Source organism: Panulirus ornatus, chromosome 7, assembly GCF_036320965.1.
Source record: "Panulirus ornatus isolate Po-2019 chromosome 7, ASM3632096v1, whole genome shotgun sequence".
Taxonomy (NCBI): Eukaryota; Metazoa; Arthropoda; class Malacostraca; order Decapoda; family Palinuridae; genus Panulirus; species Panulirus ornatus.
The window spans coordinates 13,781,202-13,795,696 of record NC_092230.1 but is presented as its reverse complement, the minus strand read 5'-3'; the positions used below and the strand labels follow the sequence as shown (position 1 = coordinate 13,795,696).

At 41.1% G+C, this 14,495-nt stretch overlaps 3 protein-coding genes across 3 annotated transcripts; all 3 read right to left on the bottom strand.

The window, feature by feature from the left end:
• Positions 1-210: 210 nt before the first annotated feature.
• On the bottom strand, positions 211-3,253 carry LOC139749305 (uncharacterized). The gene is made up of 2 exons (XM_071663029.1): positions 2,528-3,253; positions 211-318 (listed from the first exon to the last, which is right to left on the bottom strand). The coding sequence occupies exons 1-2, from the start codon at positions 3,251-3,253 to the stop codon at positions 211-213; spliced, it is 834 nt and encodes a 277-aa protein (XP_071519130.1).
• Positions 3,254-3,343: 90 nt separating this feature from the next.
• LOC139749304 (uncharacterized) lies at positions 3,344-4,222 on the bottom strand. The gene has a single exon (XM_071663028.1). It carries the CDS (start codon positions 4,220-4,222, stop codon positions 3,344-3,346), a length of 879 nt encoding a protein of 292 aa, XP_071519129.1.
• Positions 4,223-6,171: 1,949 nt separating this feature from the next.
• LOC139749303 (uncharacterized) lies at positions 6,172-12,370 on the bottom strand. The gene is made up of 3 exons (XM_071663027.1): positions 9,209-12,370; positions 8,567-8,851; positions 6,172-6,396 (listed from the first exon to the last, which is right to left on the bottom strand). Exons 1-3 carry the CDS (start codon positions 12,368-12,370, stop codon positions 6,172-6,174), a joined length of 3,672 nt encoding a protein of 1,223 aa, XP_071519128.1.
• Positions 12,371-14,495: the final 2,125 nt, after the last annotated feature.

Genomic DNA, 14,495 nt, shown 5'->3' with positions numbered 1-14,495 from the left:
TTCGTTAACACTGGCTTTGTCTTTCTTTGTGACTTTAGCTATTATTGCATGAGCCTAATTTTTTGTCCTTTCAATATCAGTGATATAAGTATCAAGTTCATTAATGAGCACATCATAATTTGATTTTTTTTTGTATCAAGAGATTCAGCTAACTGCTCATTAATTTTTTCATTTTCAAATAAGTTTGCACACGTCATCATAAATACCTCGTCACACTTCCAAGCGGTCATCCCGGCCTTGCGCTTCCTTTAACAAGTTGACCTTCGTAGTAAACTTGCGTTTAGCGAGGGTCCGCTCCTTCATCAGCTGTTCATCCATCTTGGCAGGGGATGTGTTGGACTGTTTCACCAAGGTGTGAGTGAGACAGCACTGGTCGTTACTCTATTTAATCTAGATCCAACCTGTAATAAGTGTACATGTCACAGTACCAATTACAAAATATAACACCCACACATATACATTATTATCACAATGTCTTATTTACTACATCCAATTACTCACACAGTGCCTCCCCTATCAGCACAGAGGTGAAACTGGAGTTGAGATCACTTTTCACAGCTTCAGGGTCACAATTACTAGCACAATGGTGTACTCCGGCATAACATTCTTGAGACTGGACCATGTGCCACACAGCTCCAGGATCACCAACATTAAATCCCTGCCTCACACCGGGGCACTGCAACCCTCCACCAGTCGTCACCACCCAACATACAGGCCTTCCCGAGAAACAATGAAGGGCCGCTAGCTGACGGCCTGGACAACACTTCCATCCTGTCCACGTCACTCAACTCCTACGTCACAACTTTACACACAAGAACAGCGACAAGCGCATGCCAAAACGGGAGAGCGAAATACAATATCTCATTAGCAAAATAATAGTACAAATTGTATGCAAAACATAAGAAAATTACAAATTTAGTTAATACAATAACAATAATATAGTTATGATAATACAATTTATCTATTCAATTCAAAGAAAACTTGACCAATAGGACATACTGAGATATTCTCAGTACACTCCCGCCACAACTACAAGCAAAAACAATTATTGCTCCTCAATGGGGAGCAGCAACACAAGTCTGTGAACCGATCTGTTGATCAATCTGTCCTTCCCATCACACATAGAGTCAGACTTCGAGATTTTGTATCTTAATACTACATCTCGTACTTTTCCGTCCCTGCCTGGTTTAGCTCTTTCAACCTGTGCTAACTTCCAATTTCCTCTAATCAAATCACTGTCTTGCACTAAAACAACATCTCCTTCCCGCAAATTTCTACGTGCTGTATGCCATTTTTGCCTGATAGTTAAGGTTGGGAAGTAGTCTCTCATCCATTTCCTCCAAAACGAGGTTACAATACTTTGTACAAGACTGAAACGCTTCCTTGTATCAGTCGTTTCCACCATGGGCCCACTTGGTACCTTGTTGCTTGCACGACCAAGCAGTAGATCGTTAGGGCACAAGTAAGCACCCAAAGATATATCGTATCCAGGTTTCAGTCCGATTGGGCGTTCATTCAATATATTTGCTACCTCATATAACACACTTTGTAGTTCGCCGAAGCTTAGTACATTTTCGCCCACTACTATAACAAGCAGCCGTTTCACCGTCTTAATCAGAGATTCGCATGCACCATTTTGCCAGGGTGCATTCGCCGAGTTGTTGAATGACCATGTCATACCTTGATGAAGCCCGATTTGAGATATTTGGTTAATGTTCCATTTTTCAGTCATATTCCTGATATCTTTATTGGCAGCCATTAACTGTGTTCCCATGTCTGAATGCATGGTGTGAGGATAACCCCGCATGGAAACAAACCGACGAAATGTATTCAAGAAACTCTGTGTGTCATATCCTTCCATCAGATCAATATGGACTGCACGACTCGCTAGGCATGTAAATATCACTCCATAAGCCTTGGCCCTAGTTCTCCGTTTTACAGTGTCTCTTATCATTAATGGGCCAAACAAGTCCAAGGAGGTATTGAAGAATGCAGGTGATGGTTTGAGTCTTCTCTCGGGGAGCTGCCCCATTTGCTGTCCTATCACAACTTTGTTTAACCTTCTGCATATTACACACTTTTCCTTTACCGATTTGATCACCTTTCGTGCTCTAGGTACCCAAAACTTACTTTGAAGTTTAGCTAAGGTGAGGTCTATACCCCCGTGATCAGTGTTGTGTAAGTAAGTGATGTATAGTCTGGTAAACTGATGGTTTTGCGAGAGTAACATAAACTGGTTTTGATTCCAATTGTCCTTCAACCAGCTGCTGATTCTCTCCCCTACTACAATGATCCCATCTTCATCTTTACTGGGTCCTAGCCTTTTGAATCTTTCCTTCCAATTTTCTTCGAATTCCCTTTGGACCATCTTAACCCAGTACCTTTCTGCCTTTCTCACATCATCGGCAGTGAGTGTATGCAATATTCCTCTGAATGTTTTCTTTCTAATAATGCAAAGGATTATAGCAGTGGTCTTTATCATTCTTTTGTAACAGCTAAACCTTTCAATATTCATCATGGGTGTTACCTCCTGTTTGATGTTACATTGTAGTGATACTCTATTCTTATTTGGTAACTCCTTTATGCAAGGTTGGTCTATTGGCCACTGATCAATAGGTAAAGTTAAATAGTGTGGGCCCCTTTGCCATGCTGACTCGGATCCTAGGTTTCTTGGATTCTGTGGCCGTGTGGCGTAGTCCGCAGCATTGCCGTCAGTGGCCACCCACCACCAATCATTAGTATTAGTATGTGTCTGAATCTCCGCAATCCTTGTTCCAACAAAAGCTCCAAATCCATGTGATTCATTTTGTATCTTTGACCTTACAATCATTGAGTCAGTTAGATGTAGTACTCTATCGAACATAAAACTTGTTTCTTTTTCTATTACCTTCCGTAACGTAGCAGACAATACTGCTGCACAAAGCTCCAGTCTCGGAGTAGTTATTTGCCGAATGGGAGCAATGCAACTCTTGGCTGCGAGTAATTGAGCAGAAAATGTGCCATCTTTCAGTTCAAAGCGAATGTATGCACATGTAGAGTATGCAATATTGCTGGCATCAGCATAAATGACAAGTGTGGGGTTACCAAGTGCATTATCAGGCTTTATACACCGCCTAAATTTTAGATCCTGCAAGGCATACATATCTTGGAACAAATTAACCCAGTGTACATGCATTTCATCAGGGATTGGTTCATCCCAACCCAGTTGCTCATCAGCTTTGCATTCTTGTTTTCGTGTGATGAGATGTCTCATTAATAGCTTACATTGTATCGTGAAAGGTGTAGCAAGGCCTAGAGGGTGGTATAGTGACACCACTTGACTTAGGATCATCCTTTTTGTCAGTTATTTGGGTATCTTTTGCACTATTTCCTCTACTGTTAGGTCAGGAGCAGTGCGGATCTTCTTGCGTTTTGTAGAAAAGTTAATCCTTACTTTGTAAGAGAATTGATCTTTCTTTGGTTCCCAAATCATCCCTAGTACCTTTTCAACCTCAGTAGCAATTATCTTAGAATCTTCTGTCATATCATGGCTTCCAGACATTACCCATTGTTTCATCTGGAATCCTCCTCTTTTAAGGATCTCTTCGGTCGTTTTCATTCTTTCAAGGGCTTCCTCTGCACTTTCACATGAATGAAGAATGTCATCCACGTACGAGTTATTAATGATCATGGCAGCTGTTTCCGGGTACATGTCTTTGAACATTTCGGCAGTTTTATGGAGGGCTGTCATGGCAATCACTCCACTGGGTCTGTCACCGAAAGTTACCGTCTGTAAACAGTAATGGTCAGGCTCCCTGGTAGTGTTCATATCTCGCCACAAGAACCGGTGGGTCATTTCATCCGCTTCAGAGAGGAGTACAGAATTATACATTTTACTGATATCTCCCACAATTGCTACCGGACTCTGACGAAACCTAAGCAATATGCCAAAAAGATCACACAGCATATCAGGCCCCTTGGCATAATAGTCATTCAAGACGTGTCCCATGTATGAGGCAGAAGAATTAAACACTATTCTGATGGGAGTGGATTTAGAGTCTGGTCTTAATATTTCATGATGAGGGATGTAGTGTACTGGGCCCTGATAGTCCTTGATTTCATCTGTAGTCAATTTTCGAGCTACACCTCGCTCCACCATGTCACTGATCTGATCACTATATTCCTTTGCATATGCAACTCCTCTTTTTGCTAATCTCTTTTCTGTAGCTCTAAGTCTGCCCATGCAGGCTGTGAAGTTATTTGGCAAGGTCTTTGGCGATTTTATCCATGGATAGGACGCTGTCCATTGACTTGTTTTTGAGTCATGTATTAAACCTTGTGTTATTAGAGACAATTCCCTTTCTTCTTTAAGACTATATTTGTTACTTCCGAAGGGGACACTTTCCACATTTGCAGTTGCCACATTTTGGAATGCAACATGTCCCCAGATTTTCTACAGAGAAGAAGTCATCAAGCCTTCTCGTAACACTGGCTTTTGATTCAACAACTAAATCATTTACCGTACATGCAGCAATGTGATTAATCCTAACAAGAACATGAGCAGAGTCGACACCTTTCACCTTTAATCTAGGGTGCGAACCTCTAATACAGTATCCAAATGGTCCCCACAATAGTTGGAGGTTACCTACAGTTTTAACCACAGATGGGAATAATTTGCAGTAATCAGCGGCGATCAACAGATCAATTTTGCCATATGGACGTTCAATGTTCTTAGCTTGTACTCCTAGTAAATCTGCCACGCTACCCATATCCACCTGTCCTGTTTCTGAGGTAATTTCTGAGATTCCACAAGCTTTGATTACATGAGTTTGGCCTTGAAAATCATTAAGAGGAACATCATATTCCAATGTTTCAAATTTGTGATAGTCATTTCCTACTTTAGTAACAGCCAAATTTATGCTTCTCCCTTTTAAGCCCATAAATTTTGCCATACGATCAGTTATGAGTGACGTATTGCTAGCAGAGTCCCAGAGGGTAGTTATGGGTCGTGTGTTACCATAAACTGAACTTATTATTAACAAAACGCCCCTTTTTGGTGACAAACTGCTGTTTATGTATCCCTGCTCTTTACCAAAACAATTATGGAGAATCTGATGGTGGCCTCTCCCACATTCACCACATAAAGATTTCTGTGAACATTGACGCGCCCTATGACCTAACTGTAAACAAAGGAAGCAGGCACCCATCTTATACACGGCATCAATCTTCTCCTTGCTGTTAAGTTTTGAAACACCGTATATTTAGTAATATCATGTGTATCTGTGCCATGGTAACAACATTCAACTGGTCTTTGAGACTCTACTCCAGACATATTTCCAGTTAACATAGAGATTTGCCTAGATGAATTAACTAAACACTCCTCCATCTTGCTTTGTTTTCCATGAAGCTGGGTTATGGCTGTAGTGAATACGTCAGTTTCACTGTCTAGGTTCACTGAGTGTACATGCACTTTACTATTAGGGTTAGTTGCCCTAATGTCATCATTCATGTATTCTAGTGCTTGTTTCTCTTTCAACAAATATTTCAGTAACTCCTCAAACATTTTACTTTTATCCTTTAGAGTTTGCAAAATTTTAGTCCACTCTCTTTTCTGCATTGGTGGGAGAAGCTTTTCTATATGACTGACCATAGTAACAGTATTCATCTCTTCAGACAAATTAACTTTCTCTAAATCTAAAGAGGCTCTCTCAACTATGCTCACCATATTCATGAATTTCCGTGGATTGTCCTCGGGTATTGGTTTTAATGTCTTTATGTCATTCAAGACTGACTGCACTAGTCTTGCTGGATTGCCATACCTGGCATCCAACCTTTTCATCATGGAATCAAAAGAGTCATCCACCCCGTGAAGTACCTCCAATGCCTTCCCCGACAGACAGGATGGCAACACATATGGATCATCTTCATATACTGATTTCATTAATCTTTCATAGTCTTTACAGAATGTGGGATAATCACGAATCTTGCCATCAAAATGCGTTGGAGTTAACCGCTGCATTCTCACTTTGTGCATTTCGTGAACACTGGCTTTGTCTTTCTTTGTGACTTTAGCTATTATTGCATAAGCCTGATTTTTTTGTCCTTTCAATATCAGTGATATAAGTATCAAGTTCAATAATAAGCACATCATAATTTGATTTCTTTGTATCAAGAGACTCAGCTAACTGCTCATTAATTTTTTTCAATTTCAAGGAACTGTTTGCACACGTCATCATAAATACCTCGTAACACTTCCAAGGGGTCATCCCGGCCTTGCGCCTCCTTTAACAAGTTGACCTTCCTAGTAAATTTGCGTTTGGCTAAGGTCCGCTCCTTCACCTCCTGTTCATCCATCTTGGCAGGGGATGTGTTGGACTGTTTCACTAAGGTGTGAGTGAGACAGCACTGGTCGTTACTCTATTCAATCTAGGTCCAACTTGTAATAAGTGTACATATCACAGTACCAATTAAAAAATATAACACCCACACATATACATTATTATCACAATGTCTTATTTACTACATCCAATTACTCACACAGTGCCTCCCCTATCAGCACAGAGGTGAAACTGGAGTTGAGATCACTTTTCACAGCTTCAGGGTCACAATTACTAGCACAATGGTGTACTCCGGCATAACATTCTTGAGACTGGACCATGTGCCACACAGCTCCAGGATCACCAACATTAAATCCCTGCCTCACACCGGGGCACTGCAACCCCCTCCCCAACACCCTCCCCAACACCTCCACCAGTCGTCACCACCCAACATACACGCCTTCCCGAGAAACAATGAATGGCCGCTAGCTGATGGCCTGGACAACACTTACATCCTGTCCACGTCACTCAACTCCTACGTCACAACTTTACACATAAGAACAGCGACAAGCGCATGCCAAAACGGGAGAGCGAAATACAATATCTCATTAGCAAAATAATAGTTCAAATTGTATGCAAAACATAAGAAAATTACAAATTTAGTTATTACAATAACAATCATATGGTTATGATAATACAATTTATCTATTCAATTCAAAGAAAACTTGACCAATTGGACGTACTGAGATATTCTCAGTACACTCCCGCCACAACTACAAGCAAAAACAATTATTGCTCCTCAATGTGGAGCAGCAACACAAGTCTGTGAACCGATCTGTTGATCAATCTGTCCTTCCATCACACATAGAGTCAGACTTCGAGATTTTGTATCTTAATACTACATCTCGTACTTTTCCGTCCCTGCCTGGTTAAACTCTTTCAACCTGTGCTAACTTCCAATTTCCTCTAATCAAATCACTGTCTTGCACTAAAACAACATCTCCTTCCCGCAAATTTCTACGTGCTGTATGCCATTTTTGCCTGATAATTAAGGTTGGGAAGTAGTCTCTCATCCATTTCCTCCAAAACGAGGTTACAATACTTTGTACAAGACTGAAACGCTTCCTTGTATCAGTCGTTTCCACCATGGGCCCACTTGGTACCTTGTTGCTTGCACGACCAAGCAGTAGATCGTTAGGGCACAAGTAAGCACCCAAAGATATATCGTATCCAGGTTTCAGTCCGATTGGGCGTTCATTCAATATATTTGCTACCTCATATAACACACTTTGTAGTTCGCCGAAGCTTAGTACATTTTCGCCCACTACTATAACAAGCAGCCGTTTCACCGTCTTAATCAGAGATTCGCATGCACCATTTTGCCAGGGTGCATTCGCCGAGTTGTTGAATGACCATGTCATACCTTGATGAAGCCCGATTTGAGATATTTGGTTAATGTTCCATTTTTCAGTCATATTCCTGATATCTTTATTGGCAGCCATTAACTGTGTTCCCATGTCTGAATGCATGGTGTGAGGATAACCCCGCATGGAAACAAACCGACGAAATGTATTCAAGAAACTCTGTGTGTCATATCCTTCCATCAGATCAATATGGACTGCACGACTCGCTAGGCATGTAAATATCACTCCATAAGCCTTGGCCCTAGTTCTCCGTTTTACAGTGTCTCTTATCATTAATGGGTCTAACAAGTCCAAGGAGGTATTGAAGAATGCAGGTGATGTTTTGAGTCTTCTCTCGGGGAGCTGCCCCATTTGCTGTCCTATCAAAACTTTGTTTAACCTTCTGCATATTACACACTTTTCCTTTACCGATTTGATCACCTTTCGTGCTCTAGGTACCCAAAACTTACTTTGAAGTTTAGCTAAGGTGAGGTCTATACCCCCGTGATCAGTGTTGTGTAAGTAAGTGATGTATAGTCTGGTAAACTGATGGTTTTGCGAGAGTAACATAAACTGGTTTTGATTCCAATTGTCCTTCAACCAGCTGCTGATTCTCTCCCCTACTACAATGATCCCATCTTCATCTTTACTGGGTCCTAGCCTTTTGAATCTTTCCTTCCAATTTTCTTCGAATTCCCTTTGGACCATCTTAACCCAGTACCTTTCTGCCTTTCTCACATCATCGGCAGTGAGTGTATGCAATATTCCTCTGAATGTTTTCTTTCTAATAATGCAAAGGATTATAGCAGTGGTCTTTATCATTCTTTTGTAACAGCTAAACCTTTCAATATTCATCATGGGTGTTACCTCCTGTTTGATGTTACATTGTAGTGATACCCTATTCTTATTTGGTAACTCCTTTATGCAAGGTTGGTCTATTGGCCACTGATCAATAGGTAAAGTTAAATAGTGTGGGCCCCTTTGCCATGCTGACTCGGATCCTAGGTTTCTTGGATTCTGTGGCCGTGTGGCGTAGTCCGCAGCATTGCCGTCAGTGGCCACCCACCACCAATCATTAGTATTAGTATGTGTCTGAATCTCCGCAATCCTTGTTCCAACAAAAGCTCCAAATCCATGTGATTCATTTTGTATCTGTGACCTTACAATCATTGAGTCAGTTAGATGTAGTACCCTATCGAACACAAAACTTGTTTCTTTTTCTATTACCTTCCGTAACCTAGCAGACAATACTGCTGCACAAAGCTCCAGTCTCGGAGTAGTTATTTGCCGAATGGGAGCAATTCGACTCTTGGCTGCGAGTAATTGAGCAGAAAATGTGCCATCTTTCAGTTCAAAGCGAATGTATGCACATGTAGAGTATGCAATATTGCTGGCATCAGCATAAATGACAAGTGTGGGGTTACCAAGTGCATTATCAGGCTTTATACATCGCCTAAATTTTAGATCCTCCAAGGCCTACATATCTTGGAACAAATTAACCCAGTGCACATGCATTGCATCAGGGATTGGTTCATCCCAACCCAGTTGCTCATCAGCTTTGCATTCTTGTTTTCGTGTGATGAGATGTCTCATTAATAGCTTACATCGTATCGTGAAAGGTGTAGCAAGGCCTGAAGGGTCGTATAGTGACGCCACTTGACTTAGGATCATCCTTTTTGTCAGTTGTTTGGGTATCCTTTGCACTATTTCCTCTACTGTTAGGTCAGGACCAGTGCGGATCTTCTTGCGTTTTGTAGAAAAGTTAATCCTTACTTTGTAAGAGAATTGATCTTTCTTTGGTTCCCAAATCATCCCTAGTACCTTTTCAACCTCAGTAGCAATTATCTTAGAATCTTCTGTCATATCATGGCTTCCAGACATTACCCATTGTTTCATCTGGAATCCTCCTCTTTTAAGGATCTCTTCGGTCGTTTTCATTCTTTCAAGGGCTTCCTCTGCACTTTCACATGAATGAAGAATGTCATCCACATACGAGTTATTAATGATCATGGCAGCTGTTTCCGGGTACTTGTCTTTGAACATTTCGGCAGTTTTATGGAGGGCTGTCATGGCAATCACTCCACTGGGTCTGTCACCGAAAGTTACCGTCTGTAAACAATAATGGTCAGGCTCCCTGGTAGTGTTCATATCTCGCCACAAGAACCGGTGGGTCATTTTATCCGCTTCAGAGAGGAGTACAGAATTATACATTTTACTGATATCTCCCACAATTGCTACCGGACTCTGACGAAACCTAAGCAATATGCCAAAAAGATCACACAGCATATCAGGCCCCTTGGCATAATAGTCATTCAAGACGTGTCCCATGTATGAGGCAGAAGAATTAAACACTATTCTGATGGGAGTGGATTTAGAGTCTGGTCTTAATATTTCATGATGAGGGATGTAGTGTACTGGGCCCTGATAGTCCTTGATTTCATCTGTAGTCAATTTTCGAGCTACACCTCGCTCCACCATGTCACTGATCTGATCACTATATTCCTTTGCATATGCAACTCCTCTTTTTGCTAATCTCTTTTCTGTAGCTCTAAGTCTGCCCATGCAGGCTGTGAAGTTATTTGGCAAGGTCTTTGGCGATTTTATCCATGGATAGGACGCTGTCCATTGACTTGTTTTTGAGTCATGTATTAAACCTTGTGTTATTAGAGACAATTCCCTTTCTTCTTTAAGACTATATTTGTTACTTCCAAGGGGACACTTTCCACATTTGCAGTTGCCACATTTTGGAATGCAACATGTCCCCAGATTTTCTACAGAGAAGAAGTCATCAAGCCTTCTCGTAACACTGGCTTTTGATTCAACAACTAAATCATTTACCGTACATGCAGCAATGTGATTAATCCTAACAAGAACATGAGCAGAGTCGACACCTTTCACCTTTAATCTAGGGTGCGAACCTCTAATACAGTATCCAAATGGTCCCCACAATAGTTGGAGGTTACCTACAGTTTTAACCACAGATGGGAATAATTTGCAGTAATCAGCGCCGATCAACAGATCAATTTTGCCATATGGACGTTCAATGTTCTTAGCTTGTACTCCTAGTAAATCTGCCACGCTACCCATATCCACCTGTCCTGTTTCTGAGGTAATTTCTGAGATTCCACAAGCTTTGATTACATGAGTTTGGCCTTGAAAATCATTAAGAGGAACATCATATTCCAATGTTTCCAATTTGTGATAGTCATTTCCTACTTTAGTAACAGCCAAATTTATGCTTCTCCCTTTTAAGACCATAAATTTTACCATACGATCAGTTATGAGTGAGGTATTGTTATCAGAGTCCCAGAGGGTAGTTATGGGTCGTGTGTTACCATCAACTGAACTTATTATTAACAAAACGCCCCTTTTTGGTGACAAACTGCTGTTTATGTATCCCTGCTCTTTACCAAAACAATTATGGAGAATCTGATGGTGGCCTCTCCCACATTCACCACATAAAGATTTCTGTGAACATTGACGGCCCCTGTGACCTAACTGTAAACAAAGGAAGCAGGCACCCATCCTATATACGGCATCAATCTTCTCCTTGCTGTTAAGTTTTTGAAACACCGTACATTGGGTAATCTCATGTGTATCTGTGCCATGGTACCAACATTCAACTGGTCTTTGAGACTCTACTCCAGACATATTTCCAGTTAACATAGAGATTTGCTTAGATAAATGAACTAAACACTCCTCCATCTTGCTTTGTTTTCCATGAAGCTGGGTTATGGCTGTAGTGAATACGTCAGTTTCACTGTCTAGGTTCACTGAGTGTACATGCACTTTACTATTAGGGTTAGTTGCCCTAATGTCATCATTCATGTATTCTAGTGCTTGTTTCTCTTTCAACAAATATTTCAGTAACTCCTCAAACATTTTACTTTTATCCTTTAGAGTTTGCAAAATTTTAGTCCACTCTCTTTTCTGCATTGGTGGGAGAAGCTTTTCTATATGACTGACCATAGTAACAGTATTCATCTCTTCAGACAAATTAACTTTCTCTAAATCTAAAGAGGCTCTCTCAACTATGCTCACCATATCCATGAATTTCCGTGGATTGTCCTCGGGTATTGGTTTTAATGTCTTTATGTCATTCAAGACTGACTGCACTAGTCTTGCTGGATTGCCATACCTGGCATCCAACCTTTTCATCATGGAATCAAAAGAGTCATCCACCCCGTGAACTACCTCCAATGCCTCCCCCGACAGACAGGATCGCAACACATATGGATCATCTTCATATACTGATTTCATTAATCTTTCATAGTCTTTACAGAATGTGGGATAATCACGAATCTTGCCATCAAAATGTGGTGGAGTTAACCGCTGCATTCTCACTTTGTGCATTTCGTTAACACTGGCTTTGTCTTTCTTTGTTACTTTAGCTATTATTGCATGAGCCTGAATTTTTGTCCTTTCAATATCAGTGATATAAGTATCAAGTTCATTAATGAGCACATCATAATTTGATTTCTTTGTATCAAGAGACTCAGCTAACTGCTCATTAATTTTTTCAATTTCAAGGAACTGTTTGCACACGTCATCATAAATACCTCGTAACACTTCCAAGCGGTCATCCCGGCCTTGCGCCTCCTTTAACAAGTTGACCTTCCTAGTAAACTTGCGTTTGGCGATGGTCCGCTCCTTCATCAGCTGTTCATCCATCTTGGCAGGGGATGTGTTGGACTGTTTCACCAAGGTGTGAGTAAGACAGCACTGGTCGTTGCTCTATCTAATCTAGGATCCAACCTGTAATAAGTGTACATGTCACAGTACCAATTACAAAACATAACACCCACACATATACATTATTATCACAATGTCTTATTTACTACATCCAATTACTCACACAGTGCCTCCCCTATCAGCACAGAGGTGAAACTGGAGTTGAGATCACTTTTCACAACTTCAGGGTCACAATTACTAGCACAATGGTGTACTCCGGCATAACATTCTTGAGACTGGACCATGTGCCACACAGCTCCAGGATCACCAACATTAAATCCCTGCCTCACACCGGGGCACTGCAACCCTCCACCAGTCGTCACCACCCAACATACAGGCCTTCCCGAGAAACAATGAAGGGCCGCTAGCTGACGGCCTGGACAACACTTCCATCCTGTCCACGTCACTCAACTCCTACGTCACAACTTTACACACAAGAACAGCGACAAGCGCATGCCAAAACGGGAGAGAGAAATACAATATCTCATTAGCAAAATAATAGTACAAATTGTATGCAAAACATAAGAAAATTACAAATTTAGTTAATACAATAACAATAATATAGTTATGATAATACAATTTATCTATTCAATTCAAAGAAAACTTGACCAATAGGACATACTGAGATATTCTCAGTACACTCCCGCCACAACTACAAGCAAAAACAATTATTGCTCCTCAATGGGGAGCAGCAACACAAGTCTGTGAACCGATCTGTTGATCAATCTGTCCTTCCCATCACACATAGAGTCAGACTTCGAGATTTTGTATCTTAATACTACATCTCGTACTTTTCCGTCCCTGCCTGGTTTAGCTCTTTCAACCTGTGCTAACTTCCAATTTCCTCTAATCAAATCACTGTCTTGCACTAAAACAACATCTCCTTCCCGCAAATTTCTACGTGCTGTATGCCATTTTTGCCTGATAGTTAAGGTTGGGAAGTAGTCTCTCATCCATTTCCTCCAAAACGAGGTTACAATACTTTGTACAAGACTGAAACGCTTCCTTGTATCAGTCGTTTCCACCATGGGCCCACTTGGTACCTTGTTGCTTGCACGACCAAGCAGTAGATCGTTAGGGCACAAGTAAGCACCCAAAGATATATCGTATCCAGGTTTCAGTCCGATTGGGCGTTTATTCAATATATTTGCTACCTCATATAACACACTTTGTAGTTCGCCGAAGCTTAGTACATTTTCGCCCACTACTATAACAAGCAGCCGTTTCACCGTCTTAATCAGAGATTCGCATGCACCATTTTGCCAGGGTGCATTCGCCGAGTTCTTGAATGACCACCCTTAGCTTGATGAAGCCCGATTTGAGATATTTGGTTAATGTTCCATTTTTCAGTCATATTCCTGATATCTTTATTGGCAGCCATTAACTGTGTTCCCATGTCTGAATGCATGGTGTGAGGATAACCCCGCATGGAAACAAACCGACGAAATGTATTCAAGAAACTCTGTGTGTCATATCCTTCCATCAGATCAATATGGACTGCACGATTCGGTAGGCATGCATCACTCCATAAGCCTTGGCCCTAGTTCTCCGTTTTACAGTGTCTCTTATCATTAATGGGCCAAACAAGTCCAAGGAGGTTTTGAAGAATGCAGGTGATGGTTTGAGTCTTCTCTCGGGGAGCTGCCCCATTTGCTGTCCTATCATAACTTTGTTTAACCTTCTGCATATTACAAACTTTTCCTTTACCGATTTGATCACCTTTCGTGCTCTAGGTACCCAAAACTTACTTTGAAGTTTAGCTAAGTTGAGGTCTATACCCCCGTGATCAGTGTTGTTTAAGTGATGTATAGTCTGGTAAACTGATGGTTTTGCGAGAGTAACATAAACTGGTTTTGATTCCAATTGTCCTTCAACCAGCTGCTGATTCTCTCCCCTACTACAATGATCCCATCTTCATCTTTACTGGGTCCTAGCCTTTTGAATCTTTCCTTCCAATTTTCTTCGAATTCCCTTTGGACCATCTTAACCCAGTACCTTTCTGCCTTTCTCACATCATCGGCAGTGAGTGTATGCAATATTCCTCTGAATGTTTTCTTTCTAATAA

Excerpts from the sequence above, each read along its gene's own strand:
- LOC139749303 (XM_071663027.1), bottom strand. The coding sequence starts at position 12,370 with ATGGATGAACAGCTGATGAAGGAGCGGACCATCGCCAAACGCAAGTTT. Across the intron at positions 8,852-9,208 it reads CAATCCCTGATGCAATGCAT|ATACAAAATGAATCACATGG; the intron begins GTGCACTGGGTT and ends GTAAGGTCACAG. Across the intron at positions 6,397-8,566 it reads AATGTAACATCAAACAGGAG|AGTAACGACCAGTGCTGTCT; the intron begins GTAACACCCATG and ends TAGATTGAATAG.
- LOC139749304 (XM_071663028.1), bottom strand. The coding sequence starts at position 4,222 with ATGGGCAGACTTAGAGCTACAGAAAAGAGATTAGCAAAAAGAGGAGTT.
- LOC139749305 (XM_071663029.1), bottom strand. The coding sequence starts at position 3,253 with ATGAGACATCTCATCACACGAAAACAAGAATGCAAAGCTGATGAGCAA. Across the intron at positions 319-2,527 it reads AATGTAACATCAAACAGGAG|ATGGATGAACAGCTGATGAA; the intron begins GTAACACCCATG and ends TCCCCTGCCAAG.